The sequence below is a fragment of the Anabas testudineus genome, chromosome 15 (genome assembly GCF_900324465.2).
Source record: "Anabas testudineus chromosome 15, fAnaTes1.2, whole genome shotgun sequence".
NCBI lineage: Eukaryota > Metazoa > Chordata > Actinopteri > Anabantiformes > Anabantidae > Anabas > Anabas testudineus.
Window position 1 is genome coordinate 12,629,970 of NC_046624.1, and position 20,975 is coordinate 12,650,944.

The window sequence follows — 20,975 nt, forward strand, 5'->3', positions numbered from 1 at the left end:
AGCTTCATGCTGTAAATGTCACTTTGGCTTCTACTCTTGAGGTTATCTGGCATATCTGTGGGTACATGTGGTTGTAGAGACAGAAAAAGGGGATATTCCACTGGGAGAAATGTAAGAAATATGATGTAAAGAAGCACAGGAAGTAACTATATACTTATGATTGTGGTGTTATCGAATGATTTTCTTTTAAACTTTCTGTCTGATGCTCAACTATAAGAAAGTCAGACTGTTACTGCAGCCAGAGCAGAAGAAACGTGAGGAGAAACATAGCCCACTTGTTATGTTCATTTATAATCATGGGAAATATTTACCAGTCTGTGGATGATTTTTCTTCTAAAAGACACCAGAGGGTTTAGTTTGCAATTATTAAACATGCTCATGTAATTCTGTGCTGCGGTGATGGATTACAGGTGTAAAAACATGGGCTCCTGTCGGGAATGAAATCATCTTCGTGCAATTGAAATGCAGCTATAATCATAAATATGTAGCATCTTTTCTTTTATTAGCTGTTTTCAAACCTATGACACGTGGAAAGCATGGAACAGCAAAACAGTCTGACTGCTAATTGTTGTTCTTTATTATTTGTTACTTTAATGTAAACTCAAAATAAGTCTATGCTGATACTGCACAATACAAAAAGAGAATCAAATATATCAGCTATCACCGTGTAGATTATCGCACAAGAGCAACTTATTGCAAGTTTGTTTTTTTAAAACTTCAGCATTTCAGGTATGGAGTACCAACTCCATATGCTACTATACACTTATACTATCCAGTATCTCTATGGAAACAACAGCAGATAATTGGTGAACAGCTTCTCTGTCTCTAAATTCAAATTTAGCCTGATCATTGGAGCATAATGTAATGTTCAGACTGTTTCTATAGATCGAATAAATGTTCAAATTAGTTGGAATAAAAATAGGAAATGTCCCAGGTATCAATGAGTGCTGAAATATAATTCTATAAATAAACATACAGATCTATAATTTAATATTTAAAGAAAGAAAGAGAGAAAGAAAGAAAGAGTTGATTCATGACAATGAGTAGAGTACAGTAATTATAACTATTTTTTTCTGTTAGGCTTATGTCCTTACACATTTAGTGATTTTAATTCAAATTAATAATTTTTACATTGCAAAAGAAAAGCAGGTTCCACTTGTTAGAGGTCCTTTTTCACTAAGGTTGATTGTTCATGTTCTGAACTTGCAGTAACTGATTTCGGCCACTTGGCGGCAGCATAAGCAAATGATAGAAGTACAGATCAGCATCTTTCAAGTTGATTAGTTGAACTTATTAGCAAACAGTTGCTCATTTGCCTTCAGGGCGACATTATCCCTCATCTAGACTCATGTTCATGAACACACCAAAGTTATTAATATTAATTGTCTTAGTACAGAGACTGTCCCTGCAGCGGTCTATAAAACGTCAGTGTAGCCGTGTTTGTAGGTGGTTCTGTTTATTCCTAATAGTCATGCTCTGCAGTTTATTGAACCCGCTGTCCAAACACAAAACTGAAGTTTGAAACAGGGTTATGTAGAGGCCCAAGGAGCAAAACTAATGCAGGAAATAACTGGCAGACATACTTGCAGTAGGTGGAGTGCACAAAATTAAAAAATAAAAACCACTCTTTGTTAGGCCCTACAGTACAGTAGTACTGGTCTGATTGATGCAACTCAGTGTGTCCATCTGCTGGATGTCTGTGGGTCTGCCATGACGTCATCTTTTGGCACAACGATAAAGAAAAAGGCTGACAGAAAATCACATACGTTATAGTAAAATGTTTATTCAAAAGTGTCATATCTTACAAACATCTGTTATACGCACAAAAAAGGAACAAAGTGGGTGAGAAGTTTACAGAGAAACATACAAGATGACCAACGTTTACTTCTTAGAGACAAAAAAAAATGGTCCAACTTGATTGGCAAACTAGAAGATAAACATGAACATAATTAAAGAGCCATGCCTGGACCATTACTTAAAACCTTACATGAGGAGTCGTGCTCTTAAAAACTAATGGTTGACATGAAATGATTGGACAATGCTACAGGAAAAAGGGTCGGCATGTTCTGTAATTTGTCTCAAACACTGAAAACAATGTTAATTTCTCACCTTTAAAATTAATCATATCATGGTTATTTATTTGGAACTCATAATCTAAAGCTTAGTGCATTTTTTCCTTCATCAAAACTAACTAATCTGAAGTTAAAGGTTCATAGGATGAATTCAATCTTCTGTGGATGAACTCGTGTGATACAGTTCAACGATAGTTGTACAAAAAAAGCAAAACGCATGTACATGATTAGGGTCATCAATTAGGACCCATATTCACGTTTATGGAAAGCAACGTTTCCACACTTGTGGTCAAATACTGTATATTACACCAGCTGTTTGCATCTGCTACTTCTCGAAAGAAGACCAACTTAAGGAGGTATTGTAGAAGGATACTCTGATTCCAAACAGAACAGTAGCAGCTTGTTTTTTGTACAAAACTTGGACAAACCATACAAAGCACCTACAGATTCATTACGAACACACTTAGAAAGCTTCTGTTGCCGTAACTTACGTTGAACATTTCCCTCTACATTTCAGGTTACAAGACAACGTAACCTCGTGAACAGGAGAGACATGCACAGGTCTAGAACCACTTAATGCTGCATTTTAAAAAATTAAACAAACAAAACAACAACAAAACATTTATTTTCCAATTTTTTTTACGAGGCAGTGATGTTTAGCAAATAGCGTTATGTTGTAAAGTAAAACTAGCAGACGTGTTAGCGTCAGTGATCGGGCTTTATACATGGCTGGTGTTGGTTAAAGACTGACTGGTATAAATGAAACGTTACGGACATAAATACAATTAACAGTCATTTTTCTTTTCATTCATTAACCAACTAAACACAAACTGACATCATAAAGCATCAATAAATAAACGGGACACTTCATTCACTGCGCTTAATTTTTGGGAAGACCAATCTTCTGGTAAGGCTGGAGTAGATTTTACATTCATGGGAACAAGAATGTTAAATAAGTACCGCCTCGGTACGGGTGTGATCACACCGTGGTACGAAGCACACAAGACACAGAGTACTTGAACTGTTTTACAATCAAGCTAAGAAAGGCACTGGAATAATATTATACCACATTAGATTCTTATGCTCTCATTTTCTATCTTGAAAAAGATAAAAATCTAAAAATCTTCTGTTGGACATCATTTGTTTTTGAAAAATAAAGTTTGAAATACTTAGAAAAATTAATTTTTGCACCTTTGACCCCTTTTTCTAGCAAGGACAGTTTACAAAAAGAAATTTGCTATTAAAAAAAGAAAACAAATGGCATTTTGGTTGTTTGATTGACACTACTTGCACTAACACTCTTACAACAGAAGACCTTAAACTTGTGGTTTTGTGCTGAGAGGGGAAAAAAGATGGTCAAAACGTCTGAGTTGAGAAGTTTGCTGAAATCCTTCATAGATCTGCTACATAAGCAGAAACTGAAAAGAGGCAAAACAAATAAATTTGTGCTCTCTGTTGACAAATACTACTGGAGGAGAAACAGAATATATATATATAATATATATATATTTATGACAAAAAAAATACTAGGTGGGTCACAGTGCTACCCATTTGGACAGGGATGTGTCTGTTACTAGGGGTGAAAGGACAGCGCTACATTAAACAGTGGCGTCTCCCGTGGGTTAAAAAACAGCACTTATGGAAGTCACAGTCCTCGCCTGTTTTGAAATGAGGAGTCACTGGATGTCCAGTCTGCTGTACTTCACGCCGCGGTTCCACTGTAAAGCTCGCCACGAAAACGGCAGCTGGTAGTTACGGGGGACTGTGCCGTTGACGTTCTCTTCGAAGTATTGGAAGAGTCTGTACCACCATACCCGCGAGAAGGGGTTACTCTGCGACGTCTCCTTTAGTGTCTGAAACAGAAGATGCAAACACTGTTAGCAGGGTCATTAAAGATCTAATGCAAATTTTGTTCAGGGACAGCTGTCGTCACACAATGAGCCCGATGTGCTTCCTGTTGCTGAAGTCTTTCACATGGATGGTTTTATGTGCAGATAAAAAAATATAGACAACAGAGGATGCACAGGAATCACATTCAGTGTTGGAACAACATACAGGACAAGTAACATAACCAGACAAAAGCATGTTTATTCAGCTAATCCGGTGAATCGCGCGTGCGTGGTATCACTGTTTTCATTTAACTCTGCAACAAGATTAAAAACACACAGTCTGTTAATCCACCAACAGAACAATGTGTGGATGGATTAACGATGTAAAGGACTGTGTACTGCTAACAGACCACACAGCACCTTCTGCCAACAGCATCTTCTGTGTACTGTAACCTACTAATAGTAGTAAAATCTAGTGTCCACTACGTTCACTACAAGGTTCAAATTAAGAGGGCGGTTTGCTGAGTAAACTCCTACGTCCATTTACTTTAATTAAAAGTTCAGTTTGTTCTACTCACCTGCTGGTTGGCCATAGTGTGGTACCACCAGAAGAGGCGTGTAGTGATAAAGTATGCAACCACCACATCCACAGTGTAGTGGTCATGGGCCAGAAGGATGCAGAAAATCCCTACAGCACTCAGGGCCAAGCACAACCACTGGTACCACCAGAACCGCTTAGGGGAATCTGCCAATCAGACATAAAAATCCAGCAGAGTTGTTAGACCAGAGACTCGGACTAAACTCTAGGGTATCACCTCTGGAGTAATAATTAATTCTGTTTAATGGCTAAATTGTTCACTGGGGTCAGTGAATGTCAGCTGGCTTGTGATAAAACACTATTGAACTTGTGTGGCAGTGCGTTTTCCTCAACACCACTAGATGTCACTACAGTATCAAACAGCTTTATCTATGAGCTGACTGGAAAACATTTACAGCAACACGTGAAGTAGGAAAGTACCTATCAATTTACTCAGAGCGTGAAAATAAACTCTACAACTTGTCCAAGCAGTTAAAATACACGTTACACTGATGATAATAAGACTGACTGGGCTGAGAGTGCAAACTAAAGCAAAACCAAATGTCTGCTCGGTAGCACGTTACATAACAAATGCGTAAGTATATAGTGCAACATTTCCTCTTTATTTCCTCTGTCTACATTTCCTGACAGTTCAGAGAACTGCTGCACAAGTCAAGCAGTGCTACACCTAGAGCCATAAAGAAAATCTCAGTTAATCAGTGTAACATATGCTGTTATAAGCACAGACTGATAAACCAGCTCAGTTCCCACTTTTCACTAGTCCATCATCATGTAGAGATCTGAAGTGTACACGGAATGGTATCTACATTTTATTGAAGATCTAGCTGAACTTTAGAAAAATAAAAGTGCTTTAACCTTAGTGTAATTTTAGTAAAAATGAGCACAATCGTTTGTTCATAGTGGAACTTACACTCTTTGATGAAGAGGTACGTTAGTGTTAACATGACTGTGTGGCCACTATACAGATAATCTCCACACATGGTGTGGGAACCTGTAATGGATAGGCCCCCACCAGCAATCATCTTCATTATTCTCCTCGCCTGTGCCTCCCAGTTCCCTAGTAGCTGGGAAAAAAAAAAAGTTAATTAATTTCAGAAGAAGAAGAAGAAGAAAGCCTTTAATCGTCATATGTCACATTTACATGTTACAATGAAATTTGTCCTCTGCATTTAACCCATCCCCTGGGGGAGCTAGCGTGGAGTGTCTCGCTCAAGGACACACCTGGTGTCTGTGATGGGGTTTGAACCCCGAACCTTCTGCATTCAAAGCAGATGATCTTTCCTCGACACAGCCGAAGGTGTTTAATCACTGAATTTTATCACCCTTTTCCATCAGAACGGGCTATTTTCTCCATAAACTTAGTGACTTAGTGAGAAAAGGATATGACATTTTTTGTTGTAAGGCATTTGCAGTATCTGTAGTATTTCATTAAGAAAAAGGAACTACAAAAATAAAAAAAAACACTTGGAACTTCTCCTCTCTTACGTATGTCACAATCTGTAGTTAGTGATGAGCACTGTGATTACGAAACGTCCCATTCTTTGCTGAATTTGCCCATTTATCTCGTGCAAGAAAAAAAGAGTGAAAACATGTATGTACCTTTGGAGAACATTTGAAGTGCATCCCAGGAACAGGCAGAGTGGTGATGTACATTGTAATACACCTGTACAGGTAGAGTGTGCCCACAATGAAAAAGAACCGCCGGCCTATTATTGACCTGGGGGAAAAAAAACACAAAGAGGATAAAGAAATGTGGCATTTTCAGCAGCAACAAAATACATTTTCTGATTAAGCCAGACCATACCTGTGCTTGAGGAGAATCCACTGTATCAACCAGAGTCCCACCAGCAACATCCCATTAATCTCACAAATGGAGAAGGCCCACTCTACCCTGTCAAACAGGTCAAAGAACTTATCAGGCAGCGGTGGGGTGTGCTCTTTTGGTGGTACTCTCTCATGAACCACTGAAATGACAACAGTGGTGGTAACAAAGCACACCAACGCATAGAGAAATGCTATGCCCGTCTTCCCCCACTCTACAGGGAAAGAGGAACGCTTTGCTTCCACCGTGGGGATGTGGATGTGGACCATCTCCCTCCTGTTGTCCCTGTTCCCCATTGTGCCATTCCTCAGGGGCTTGCTAGTGCCATTGGGTATCCCTCCAGCGTGCCCATTTGCATGTCCGTTTTTGTGAGCCTCCATGTGGTTCTCTATCCGCAACGTCTCCACTCGCTCCAACATCTGTATCCCGCCATCAGACGAAACCAGCGATAGAGGGGGTTTCTGAAAATCCGCCTGGGTGAGCCTGAGCAGGGAAGGGCCATCCATGTGACGGAGGGCATCTACGTACTCTGGCATCCCCTCTTTGCTCAACCACTCAGAGACGTCCTCTGCTAACCACGCTGCCACATTCTTCATCTTGGCCAGTGGGCAACGTGGAGCTAGCCTAGTCTAAGAGTGTCCTCAGACTCTTATGAACCAGGCAAGGTTCATAAGGGGTTTAGCGGGCAGTGGCAAGTCCTGTCCAGTTTTGGCACATGGTGTGTCTTGCACCCAGAGGGAGCCCAGCCTCCTCTTGAAGCAATGTAGTGAAAACAAAGCAGCAGGGCCACTCAGGATAAGGGCCAACAAACAGCAGGTGAACCACAGTGGCCTCCTCTGGTTTTCCTCACCACGATAGCCTGCTCCCCCAATGCACACTGCACTCCTGTTAAAAGGAAAAATTAAAAGTCAGGAATCATAAAGGAATGATCAGTAAAATATCCACCCACACATTTACACTTCTTCAGGAAATAGATGAGATAAAATAATCTCAACTGCTGTGTTTTCTTCCTCAAATTTACTGGGTGTAGACCTGCGATGGATGCATGACCAGACCTGACAAGTCAAGATAACATCTTTAGCTGCATTTTACAGAACAAACATTAAAATACATTTTAAAATGTTTTATTCCATTTTATAATGACAGCACAGGATGACGACTTTTACATAGTATCAGGTTCCCCCGTCTGTGATGACTTCAGGAAAAGGATTCATACATCAGTGTCAACATCCTAAGTGGATTAGCTCATTTATACATGACACTCTTCTGAGAGAGTGTCAATATATACAAGTACTGTATTCAGCAGTACCCCTAAATACCCAAGTGAATGGGTTTCTAGTTCAAACGCCCCCTTTATTAAGCAAAGGAGTGTAAACACATTCAAGATTAATTGAATGTGAGATGAGGTGGATACGAAAAGAAAAGATCAGGAAGGCAGTGATCAACCATTCATTTTATAAAGACAACAGGCGGCACCAAACATAAACAACTTGAACAGTCTGATGAAGTAACAGAAGATATCTGACTGCCAAGTTAGGTTATTTAACCAATCACATGTAAAACAGCAGATAACATTCTGCCAGTAGGTTGTACCGTTAGTTTTCTGTTGGGTGCGTTTTTCACCCACCAGCATGAGCTAAAGTTTAGCATTAAGAAAGAGAGGAACTCCCACATCTGCTGCTTATCATGCGTTTGTTTTTACAGCGTGATGTCAGTGGTGGACACAGGGTGGCCCTGCTTGTTTGGAGGAGATACAGCTGGAAGCAGGTTCTAATCTACGGCATGGATAGTATGATAGGGAACAGGAGGAACTCATAAATCAGACTCAAGGTCAGTGCTGTGCACTGGGACCCCACCCTTGTAAAGAGGGCAGCCAGCCAACAGTCAGGCCCCAGCACAGCCAGCTCAGCTCAGGTCAATAGAAGCTAAATACACTGGCAGGCTGCTGGTTGGCAGGACAACAACCTGCACATCAGTCCTCGGCTCATCTCACCTCAGCTTTGCTCAGAGGCCTGTTCATTTAGGCCAACAAAACGGGCCCAAACAAACTCCTCTGGCATCAGATTTATTCCTGAGGTATGAATTTGACCTCATATAAATACAATATAAATACATATAGATAATGTGCAAAAAAGCACAGCAAGAGGCTCATCATGAACAGCTTAGCTACGTGACAGGCGAGCTGCGTACCTTTAATATATTGTGAAGCCTGCAAAGGATTTAGTGGAGATAAAGAAACAGGAGAGACGAGAGACTTGTTTCAATCTGTTAACAGTGTACAACGGAGACAGGTCAGAGATTAGCTGTCACTGAGTCAGCTGTGTGCTGGGAACCTTTGGTCTGTGAATCAGCTTAGAGTGTGCTCAGTGAAGAAATAATCTCACCCAACTGAACTAGCAGAAAGTAACAGGAAAACAAGCTAATACTGAAACTAATAAACCAACTTATAGTAATCCAGGTATCTGAACAGAAGGATCTCCCCAGAAATCTGTGCTAATACAAGTACTGTGGGTACATTTGAATGTTGCACTGAATTACTTGTCGGTGGTTATGAGATTACCATGAGGTTGTGGAAAAAAAATCATATTTCAACTAAGCAAATCTTGTGTGCTGAGTTTAAACCAATACCTGACAACCAAATAGCAGACGCTGAGAAAATGTTTCTGCCAAATACAAAACAGATGGAAATCTGACTGAACATCAGGGTAATATTCTTCGATGGCTGAGGAAAGCGTCAAAATGCTTCCACCTTATGTTGTTATGTCCTATGTTGTGTTTCTTATGTAAGATAAAGATAAAAGAAAGCACTGAAGCTCCTCCCCGAACAGGACTTTGAAAGGACCTTGAAAGTCTGTAGTTTCCCTTTTGAACTTTTGTAAATATAACACCAGAGGAAGACAACACAAGAGGATAGGGTTGTAACATGCAGCGCTTTTGTAGCACAGCGTCTTTATTTATAGCACTGAGATGTGTGACCAGGGAATTTCTATTGTCATTTGTTTACTTATTGCAGACTAGCTCCTACTTGTAGCACACACATTTTTGTTTTAACCGGGGGGGTTAAAACAAAGGTATTGAAGGTATTTAAGTAACATAACCAACTGAACTTTGAACGCTTCTCATAAATCTGCACACGATTACTAAAGAGACAAGTCAAGGTACATCTAGATTTATATATGGTATTTACATCTGTACCTTACAGGAAGCCCAGTGGTTTCATTTCTTGCTCTAAACACACTTTAGAGCTTTCACCGTCATTACGAGATGATTAATTTGAGGTCTAGACAGCTGTCGATAATGTTGCATGATGACATCCTGGCCTATCACGCGTTTCGTGTCGAAGGACTTGTTTGTTATGTCAACATAGCTCGGTTATCAAATTACATTAATCAGTTAGGTTTACATCCAAATTCAGAAATAATATGATGAAATGATTCACATCTAAAAAATATGGATAATGAATGTTAGAAATTAATAATTACTTACAACCTTCAATATCTAGCTTCTTCTATTCTGCCATGAATAAGCATTGCTATTACGTAGCTACAACATCCCCAGACAAAATCAGACAATAGAAACATCACAATTAAAAAACAGACCCGAAGAACAATCAAGTTGCAGCATAGTTTAAACACCTTAGAAAAAAGTAGGCATTTGATGTGATTCAAGTAGCTACTTCCTTTTCTTTTCACATCTGCTGCACATACCTTAATCAAACGGAAATATAACCACAGATTTAAATTCACAGTACTAATATTATTCTAACAAAGTAAACTTGACAATACAGGAAGGAATTAGCTCAATTAGCTGTACTCACTGGAAAAGAGATAAGATATAAAACTGTAAACAGGACTGTATCTGTACAGTAAATCTATGCCCTCTTGGAATTTGGTGAGGTTGAGGGGAGGGTTGGTTGGTTGGATAGTTTAGCGCTAGGCGTCACATCTGACATCACCAGAAAACGATCCCACCCAGGAGCAATATTTCAAGCCGACACAAACATGAACACGGCATCTGTAGCCCATGTTTAGGCAGTCAAAACGTTGGACCAAATGACTCATTCATAGTGGCCCTAAAAGGCCTTTCAGACCAGCATCTGAAACCAAACTGGCTCCGCATCTGCAACACATTTCATCTAGACATGCAGTAAGTAAACACTTGCTAGTGTAAATAACAGGCCAGATGTATTCTCAGTCAGATTACTTGCTAACACTACATTCTTCTTCTCTAGAAAACGTGTGTAGTTTTACACTTTTTTAAAATGCTTTATAACGTAGCACTTGTTCTTACACATTGCTAAATTTCCAAAGTCCTCTCCTTTCATCAGCTCAACAGCATTGACCTGGGCGGTGGAGGTGGTTCTTTGTTTGGCCTGTCACCACCTTCCACCTTTTAGTTCCCACCTCTTCCTTCATTTACTTCCCTGTAGACATGATCAGGAGCAGCGCCTATTGATTGGACTTTATCTCACTCTTTTTACTGCTGCACATCTGTTTCCTGTTGTTAATGTCACTCTGTGTTGTCTTTATTTCCACCACAAATAATGAAAACTCCTAATGAAAAGAGCGGCTTTTGTCAAATTGGCACAAGTACACATACAGTATGTGAATATTTCTCAATATATCGATATAGTTCACACAGGCATCAACTGGACTCATATTACAATTTGTTTAACAGTATTATCACATCAAATGGAATATGGCTTCAGACACTATTCAGAGCACTTCATTGTCAGTGCAGTTTATTGTGTTGAACATTTTATTTTAAATGGATAAAAACCACCATTGCTGCTCATCTTGGCTGTAGTATAGTAATAGAGCTTGGAGTTCTGCCTAGGGATTTTTTTTTCATGCTTGCATAGTGTCAAGGGGCTTCCTTCCTGCAACTTCACCATAAAGGCTTGAGTGGTTGGGAGTGCTGCTGAGATGGCCGCCCTTCCAGCTGCTTCTGTTATCTCTACAGAGGACTTCTCAAGCTTTGTTAGGAGTGACCAGTGGGGTCCCTCGCACCTCTCTTAACAAGACCCTTCTTGCCTAGTAACTCAGTTTAGAGAGACAGCCAACTCTAGGAAGAGTCCAAAGTCCAAATTTCTTCCACTTCAACAACACTAAAAACTTTAGAAATTGTTTTATACCCTTGTCCTGATCTTTCTGTCAACACTAAATTGTATTGCAGATGTTTAAAGAGAGTTCTTTTGAGTTATGGCTTGTTTTATGTCTTGACATGCAATGGAAATTGTAATTCAATTTGCAAAATGTTCACTTTGTCGTTATGTGTGACTGATTGCTAAAAGGTGGGAAAATCTATTTTCAATCCTGCATTTTACATTTAGTCATTTGGCAAAAAAGGTGACGGTCTGCATACTCTCTGAAGCAACTGCAGCTGGATTTTTTGCAAAAACAGTAAGCCTTTTATATCACAGTAACAGTTAATGTACACTCAGACACAGGCGTCGTCATAACAAAAGCTTGAATACACTACAGTACAGCATGTCTATGCTTGAGCTGGTTGCTTAACTAAATTTCCAACCATTCCGATGTTTGCACCCTGATATGTGCAGAGCAATGTAAACACAGCTAAGCCAATTCTTAGACAACCTGAAGCAATGAGCAGCAAGAAGCATTTCAATATTCATCCTGTAAAGAAGCCTATATACTAAATATGCAGAAAGATAGATGCGTACCTAAAAATGATATTACCCGAAAGGTATGGTAATAAAACTAATTAAAAACTGGGGTTAGAAAACAGAAAAAGGTTACAATACCAGTATCAATGTTAACTTCTGATCTGGATACATTATGTTTGCTTTAGCAGCCGTATTCGACAGGATATGAAAGCTGCTGTGAGAGAACACCAGACCACCACAGTAAACCACGTTTTTCGCACTGTAACAGCATGCACACAAATACAGTGAGACTCAGTTTGTTGATCAGTTTATCAGAGAATAATCAACTATTTTGATAATCAAGTAATCTTTTCAGGCCTTTGACTGTGACAGATAATATAGACTGGTTATATTCAAGATTAAAAAAAAAAAAAATTTATATATCAGTTAAATGATTAGCCAGGACTAAAAGTGGCAACAGATCTGAAAATGTGGGGTAAACTATTCCACACTCAGGGGCAATGGACTAGATTTAGACTGTGAGTGTGGAGCGTAGAGCTGACTGCTAGACATGAAGAGAGATGCAATAGTCAAGACAGGAGATGGTGAAAGCATCCAAGACTGTATACAAATCAAAAGAACAAGATTTTCCAGTACTCAAATCTTTTTCAGAAGTGAAACTATAATGAACGTTTAAAAAAAAAAAAAAACCCAACTTGCCTCACTTAAAAGCGCCGTCAGACCAGGGCTTTCTGTGGTTTCAGTGATACTGCTTATATTTTACAGCTCACGTTGCATTTAACCTAGTTATGTGCTACATGATACATCTGCACAAATCTGACTGACCAAAACTTTGAACAGTGAGAACAGACGTTCTGATTGCACAATCGGCAAACTGCGTCACTCATACAAAAGCTTAACAAAGATAATATTTCCTCTCGAATACTTTTACTTCCTGGTGTCGTAGGAGTGTTATATTTTTCTTTGTTTACAGGTTTTGAAAATCTAGTATCTTTTTACAGATTTCTTTTCTCCATTCAAGACGAACGAACAATGGTTGAACAACAACTCTCACCTGTATTCCTTTACAGTGACTATACACCCACATTTAGACAATGCTAGGCCAATATTTACCCAACTGGGCCAGTCTGGTTACAGTCAAAGGAGGTTAAAAATTAACTGTGTGCAGTGGATTACGCAATATTTCATCGCTGTAGTTAGAATAAGTTAATATGCTTACACAGAAACTTTGTTAACTATAATGCAGTGACTTACACTGCTATTGCTTCAAGTCACCCACCAGAAAAGACTATAAATAACCTTGGTGAAAATGTCTCACGCACCTCAAGTAACGTAACAAACTCAGTGAGCCATAGCCCATCTTTGTTGAACCTGAAGTTTGGTAGGCACAGATTAAATGACTCATAAGTGTCTGGGTGCAGTGAACTCAAAGAGGTGAATAACGTCATTGGAATATGAATCCTTTTGGAGATTAAAGGGTAAGCACACCCAAATCCCAAAACAAACATTTCACCATGTTTTAGTCATAATTAACCTTAAAACAGACTTGGTATTGTTTGCCAAGGTTTGGAGATTTCTGGCACCCACCTTATGAAGCGAAGGTGACCACACCGGAGGCTGTTTTAGCATTAAAAACTTAATTGTAAAAGTTCATCATTACCATGTTTTTCCAAGAACATTGGAACATTATTGGTTGTCTGCTAAAAGAACAGTTCCTGTTTTTAACTTAAAACTCACAAGTTTCCATTTTAAATAACTTATATTTAAATTTATGTATTTAATTCTAACTTTTACTGTGTTTTTGTTTTGTTTTACTTCCATTTCACTTTACTAAAAAACAAATCTCCAATTACTGCCTTGGTGCTGTGGTTTGTTCTTCCTCAAATTAATGTCTTGTGTATAGTGATATTGGCACTCCTTCCTCTTTTTTGCTACTAACGGAGCAGAAAAACCTCCCAAACGTAAAATGTAAAAAAAAAATGTTTTAAATAACTAGAAATTCACAGCCTGACCATCTCAACTCAACAAAAACACGTGTCACATGGCTATGGTTAAGAGCCTTTTCTGTTGTCTTAACACACATAATATTACAATGAATTATAAAACATCTTCCTTCCTTAAACTGGCTCTTGCATGTAAATTGCAATAAATCTAATACCTCAATACCATTAGCATGATTGGGCTCTTCCTGTGTATTGATACTTGTATAATGAACAATCAAGGTCGATGCAAATGAAAATCATATAAATCAAAACATTGGAGCCATCAACAAGACCAAATTAAAATTAATAATCAATGCACACCAAGGTTTCTGTATAACATGGCTTTAGTACAAAAAAAAAAAAAAAAAAAAAAAAAAAAACTCAAATTAACGCTAACGCTTCAGTTTTAAACTTCACTGACACTTCAAATTTTGCTTCCAGTTTTCTATTGTTAAGAAATAATGGTTGACAACATCAGTTCTGTCCACAGAGTTGGCTTATGACTCATCGTGGTTGACTAACATATCCTGGATGCTGATAAACACACATACAACAAGCACAAAACAGTTCCTGGACACGATGCCAACCATCTTTTGATAGACTATGCACAAACTGGTATAAGATCTAATTAATCCAAGCTTACATAACATTCCTGACAACAGATATGACATTAGAGAAGTCACCGCCACACGTTATTCAGAAGGAAAAAATTTAATGATGATGATCTGGACTCAGTTAAGGTGATGTAAAACCACAGGCAACAAGGTCTGATATATTTTGTGTCAGGAAATAATCAATCTGTTCGCCTTAGCAGCACAACAGAAGCTTCCAACTAGCATTACATAATATCCTCCTACTGCCTAGGAATACTTCACCCCCAGCTTTTTGTGTACTTTAAGTAAGACTAAAGCTGTAGAGTGAACATTTTCTGCACTTTTAAATGTAACTGAACTGAAGTCATACCTGCCTGACTGTTGGTTTTCTTTGCATCTTGTGTGTTATGTCATTATGTCATTCTTCCCTAAATAATTTAAGCTTAAGATGTCGTTGTTATTAAAGGCAGGTGCGCGCTGTTACAAAACCATGATGCTGATCTGTCAACAGATTAAATAAAGTGATGTGAGAAAGTGTTGATTGCAACATAAACCTAATTGAAAATGTGCCTCATCATGCACACTTAGGCACACACATATATCATGTCCAGTCACTGTGTTAATTAACAGTGAAAGCAGTTCGACCAAAAGTGAAGATGAGACAGACCATAAAACATAAGACTATTGCAGAGGTCTCTGAGGATCCAAAAAGAATATCACAACAACTGTACTGGCAGGTGCTATCTGCTAATGAGAAAACCACATGTAGCTTCTCTTATGAGGCTGTCAGGTCATACCAGTCCCAGAGGACCAACACACAACTTCTCCAAACTATGTACGTTTGCATGTAGTGCAGACACATTAAAAGTAAGTAAGCACACAGGAGACACGTTGTCAGCGGGGAGTAATTAGGGAGCAGCACAGCATTTCACACTTCTTTTCATCCATCAGGTATCCTAACCACAAAGGTCTGTGTCAACAGGACTGACAGCTTAACAGACCTGCGATGATTTTTCTATGTTTGGGAACAAACATGCACAATTGCTTTTGTACAGCTGACAAAGTGTTTCTTAACTACAATGCTGACTCATTGAAAGCCTGTAACAAGGGCTAAATTAAAGAACTGACTGACATTTAAATAAATATTGTGGTTCACTTTCTGTCACAGGAACTACACGTCTTTCTTGGACTTAAACTCCAGTCATCTACAATAACTACTGGCCTGTCTGAAGCACTGTTGTAATATTTGGAGGCTGACATGTTTTTGTTTGTTGCACAGTTGTCATTTTCATTTAGTGTCTGAAAACCTATTAAGTGTGGTGATTTTTTATGTTTTTATCTCCCAAGATCAAAACTAAACTAATGAATGTATTCTACTATGTAAGTATTGTGCATGTACTCTGATTTAGCTTGTTCCTCTGTGCCACAAAAGTCCAGATCTCCAAAAACGCACTGTTGAAGTACATCACTGTACTGAGTGGCATGTTTATTCATTATGAAAAATATGGGCACAATAGTTTTTGTATAAACACTTGACACTATGGCCCAATAACTGCAGTGCCTTTCACAGTCACACGCTCACTGTACCTCAAAGTGTTAACCAGACTTGAAAGTGGCTAGTCGTGTGAATCCGGGGTCACAGCCACATAAAATGATAAAACAATGAATATTATCTTATGTAGTGGTGTATGATCGTTACGCTTATGTCAGCAGAGAATCAAAGTGTATAATCCCCAATCAATGGGATTTACAGACATGTCTCCTTACATGCATATATGGTAGTAACTTACTCGAAGCACCTCGCTCTTAATCTATTTTTAAAACACAAACACAATTCATTAGCATAGTGTAGAGAGGTTTTCTACACAGACACAAATTACCCCATTAACATACAGGTGGAGTTTCAGGTTACTGTGGAGCCAGACTGTAAAGAAACCACCCCTCACAGGACCTGTTTTATTAGTTAGGATTTCTTCACATTTATTTTATGTTCATCATTTATTTTATTCTATGGATGTTTTCTTTCAAGTGTAGTTGCAAAGACAAATAAAAAAAAAATAATAATACACAGGTCTGTTCAAGTCATATGACTTATAATAAAACTATCATCATGTTGTATTCAAAGTAGGCCAAACTATGCAGGAATTAGGACAGGAGCGGGTAAACAGCAATGAGACCACTTGAGTAACTGGTTCACTGTGTAAAATTGTAACAGCGCTTTACCTTAAATTGAAAACACTCTCTTAATTGCACGTGAGCACCCTGACAAACCTGAGAAGGAATGCAGGAGAGAGACAGAGTTGCTGGAAACAAGTCACGACAGGGGGATACCCAGCTCAGGTTTAAACAGGCAAGACAATAGCACACGGAAGAGAAGAACCTGGCTTCACAGGAGCAGCTTACAATAATCAACATGCATTTGCCATGTTACTGTTACTGTATGTAATTTTTAGTCAAAATGCACCAATTTGTTTAAAGTCCAAATAGTTCCTCATTTTTATTTCACAAAGCTCAGCCAAGTGAGATGACATTAGACTATTTAAACATTGTGACATAACATTGTGTCCTAAAATAAATACTCAAATGTCATCTTGTAATTTGACATATTTTCATTTCTGAGATCATCAAAATAGGCTACAACGAAGTGCTATCAGCCTAGATTTAAAAAAAAATCTGTTGTAGGCCACTGAAAACTGGGACATCATGTGAGCAGTGGTAAAACTTCATGAGTGTCTACTTATAGCAGAAACAAGATTAAAGCCATTACATATTGTCTCTCTAGAGGCAAACCCACAACAGAGAGCAAATGATCAATTGCAGTTGGCTGGCACTGTAACATTTTAACATTGTTGTGCAGAAAAACAGACCAAGGCCATCAGGTACGGTAACACCATTAGTATACACGAGCTTGAGGCTGGAAATCATTTTAGAAAGCACCAAAATGTATTCCAAGTTTCAAACGTGTATCACTTTGATTGTAATAAGACCTAAACAGTGTTTTAAATCAGGTATTAGGGGCAGTTTTGAGCAGTATCCTATTAAACATCAAAATAATAAGTGAACTAACATAATAAACACCAGGGTAATCTCCTTAAGAGTCACATAATCTCTTAGTACTATCAGCAAATTTAAGGGAATAGAGTTTAATCTCACACAGATGATGTTGAAGCTTAAACAAACACATGGAGGCAATATAAAATTTACTTGCGTGACAGAAAAAGTGCTGTTTACTCCATGTGCATTTTATTGTCTGCTCATATGAGTGCAACAAAAGTCTATTTTTATGATGCCAATAATGTTGATTTTTGTTGCCACTGTCAAACACAGTAAACTAAGTTCATGATGATGACTGAAGTTGATGATGACTAAGTTAGACTACTTGCTGAGTGGCGCTCTTTATCTACAGTCTGTTTCATCAAACCCTTGTTAAGTCCAGGAATGTACTGCGCAAGTCTGTTCTGCTCAGGCAGCGGAGAAGTGATTAGTCAGGTATTTAGAGAGGTTTATGGGTATTATCTCTACAGCAAATCACCCTCCAACTTTTATTTACCTGTATAAACATGCATTGGAAATGCTCTCAGTTAGGCTACAATTACCTAGAATCAGTAGGGCAGGCACTCACTCTGCTGTGTCTCTCCAGCTGCTCTCAAACTTGCTATATGAATCTCATCTGTCTTCCTCAATCTGTAGAAGCTAGCACTAACATAAATAGGTTATAGATGAGTATAAATACTGTACCACTAAAGGGATTTCTAATATTAGTTAGTCGTCAACTGTTGTATATGAAGCTCTGGCTCTAGCATCAGTTCTGGTAAAGATATGCTGGTAAAATAATCTGCAGCACAGAAAGTACAAATGTGTTATACTTCGAGGAACAGAAACTTAAATGTTAGATAAATATCTCTCCCAAATTAGATTTTACACAGCAGTGTAGTGAAAGTGTTTTTTCTTCCAGTGCAGAGGAAGCTGATGATACTGTACGGGCGCTAACGGATGGTCAGTTGCTTTTCCAGGACTGAATCATGCAGCCTTGCTGTGGCTCTGCCTACAGAAAACTCATTGTTTCCACTAAAAGACAAAAAAGTCTGCTGTGCCTTGCTTGTCAAACGAACCCATTTGCTTGTTGACAGTCAGACATGCTTTGCTTTAGCAGAGAGGCTTCCTCTGCAACTGGGCAGGGTCCAGTGACAACAATAAAACCCTTGACTCACTTTAACATTTTTTGCCCCCCCCCCCCATTGACACTCACTGCAGTCACACTGTTAATGTCTGTGAAAAGTTGCTTTCTCACCACTTCTGCACACAGACGTCCCCCTGTTTGTGTTGATCACTGCTTTGTGGATCAGCTGTGCGTAAAGGTGTGGGGACTTTTTCCCCAGTAACGGGTCAGGACGACACGACTGTTCAAACACATCTGTTATCAAGTTCCCCCCCCCCCCCCCCCTAAAATGGAGAAGACTTCATGGAAAAACACACACACAGTGCTGAATCAGGTCACCCTTTCCGCCCTGATGTCAGGCGAAGAAATGAGGCTGAATAGATCCGTGGTGTGACCCCGCCAGGAGGCACAGAGCACAACATATTTGACTAGCGTTAATAATCCAGGTTAATATTTACAGAGAAAGACACAGAGAGCAGGAGACACACCTGTGAGGCGGCAAGAAAACCGCACACATGTAGCTTCACATGCTAGAAAAAGCTGTTTTTATCCCCATTGAGGCCTCGACAGCCGCTGTATAGCGTGGCTTAAAGGCTTAAAGTCTGACCACCTAAAAATAGATAACGTTAGGCAAGCTGGCGTCTTCACTGTTTAGCTAGCTAGCTAGCATGCTAGCAAAAAAAAAACACAAAAACACAAAAACACTACAGCTGACTAACACTGGGCTCTTTATTTATGAGTTAACATTTAGCGACAGGAGTGTGTATTAAAAGGCTGCCAACTGTAAATCGTGATATACATATATATTTATATATTAAGCCCCTCAAATCGAAGAAGACGCACCGAGGGGTGAGAGTAGCGTCTCTGACCATCACGGTTAACGGGACATGTTGGGTGTTGAAGCGCTTCAACACAGACCCAGTGGGTCGGTCTAGCTGGTCTAGCCCTTCGACTGGCAGTAAACATAACGGTACGAACTAGTCTGTCAGACGGCGGATTAGCATGTGTTATAACACGGCGGTGTTTACCAGCCGCGACTTGCAGCCACGGTGTTCACGGACCATCCCCTCTCTCACAGGGCCGAGGCGGCTAGGGCGCAGAGCGAGGTCCGCCGGCCACAAAACAGCAGTAAAGTTGTGCGTGTTAAGGAATTACCTTGCAGCTGAAAGGCTCCGGCGTGCTTCTCCTGGTTGTGGTGGTTCTCACCGCAGTGTGACACGAATCTGTCCGGTGTTTTCATGAGTAGGCGGTTTGTCGCTGGAGAAGCGGGGAGTTCCCTTCATTCCGTCACCCGCGCTGCCTTCAGGCACCAGCAGCGAGGCTGGAAACATATGGGTTCGTGGTAAACGATTTGCAGCTTTATAAAAACGCAGCATGCTTTAATTCACAACCTATATCATATACATTTGTTCTGATACGGTAAAAAAAAACAATAAAGCCATATTTATTCGTACGTTTCAACATTATACTTCTTTGAAATTCGAGCACGGGAGGAACACGTGAACGCATCACCATTGACAGCGACGTAGAAAATGCTGCGGTGGAGCAGCACACATCAACAGCAGCGACCGTCTGATGGTTCAACCAGTGTTTTACAGAGGAAGGTTCAGCCTACTGTATGATCATTTACCAAAATCAGTCAGAAATGTTGAAATCAATATACATCTTTCCAAAGTAGCAGACATACGAATTAATCACAGTGTACATCATATTCTTAAACTCTCAATAAATCCAAAGCAAAAGCTGGTGTAACTCATTTTTTTTATTTGCTGCTTCTCCTTTCTGCTTTAACAATAAATATATAATCTGATGAGGCAGAATGAGTGATTTGGCATATCATGAAATATCAAATGAGTACATTTTCTTCCTTTTTTTTCCTGACAAAGCACTTATTCACTGTCTCTACTGTGGGTATCTTTATATCCTTATCAGTCTTGACTACCCCCTTTGAGGGTCAACATGTGCTCTATTTTAATTATCTTTGCTTAGTTTGAAATGTTCTAGGCTACAAGCTACATATTTTCCTAACTGGACTACTATCCAGTCTATGGAAATATAAATGACAAATGGGAGGTCCCTAAACTACATATTGTTCTACAACAATTGATATTTGTGTTGGTGTGGTTCTTTCTTTGCTGCATTTTATCTTACACTAGCACTTCTAGCTCCAAGGTGAATGTATTGTCATCTTACTGCATTCTAAAACCAGGGTGATGTGATCATGACTATTCAGTGTTTGAATCCCTACAAAAATCTTGTCAAACAAGATGGAGTAGATAAAACAAAAGCTATTT

At 39.2% G+C, this 20,975-nt stretch overlaps 1 protein-coding gene across 1 annotated transcript; it reads right to left on the reverse strand.

Annotated features, from left to right (window-relative positions):
- Positions 1-1,763: 1,763 nt before the first annotated feature.
- Positions 1,764-19,963, reverse strand: zgc:91976 (SAM_SGMS1 and PAP2_like domain-containing protein). The gene is made up of 6 exons (XM_026356033.2): positions 19,837-19,963; positions 6,304-7,206; positions 6,099-6,216; positions 5,410-5,563; positions 4,480-4,646; positions 1,764-3,925 (listed from the first exon to the last, which is right to left on the reverse strand). Exons 2-6 carry the CDS (start codon positions 6,915-6,917, stop codon positions 3,749-3,751), a joined length of 1,230 nt encoding a protein of 409 aa, XP_026211818.1. The 5' UTR covers positions 6,918-7,206; positions 19,837-19,963; the 3' UTR covers positions 1,764-3,748.
- Between the last annotated feature and the right edge of the window lie 1,012 nt (positions 19,964-20,975).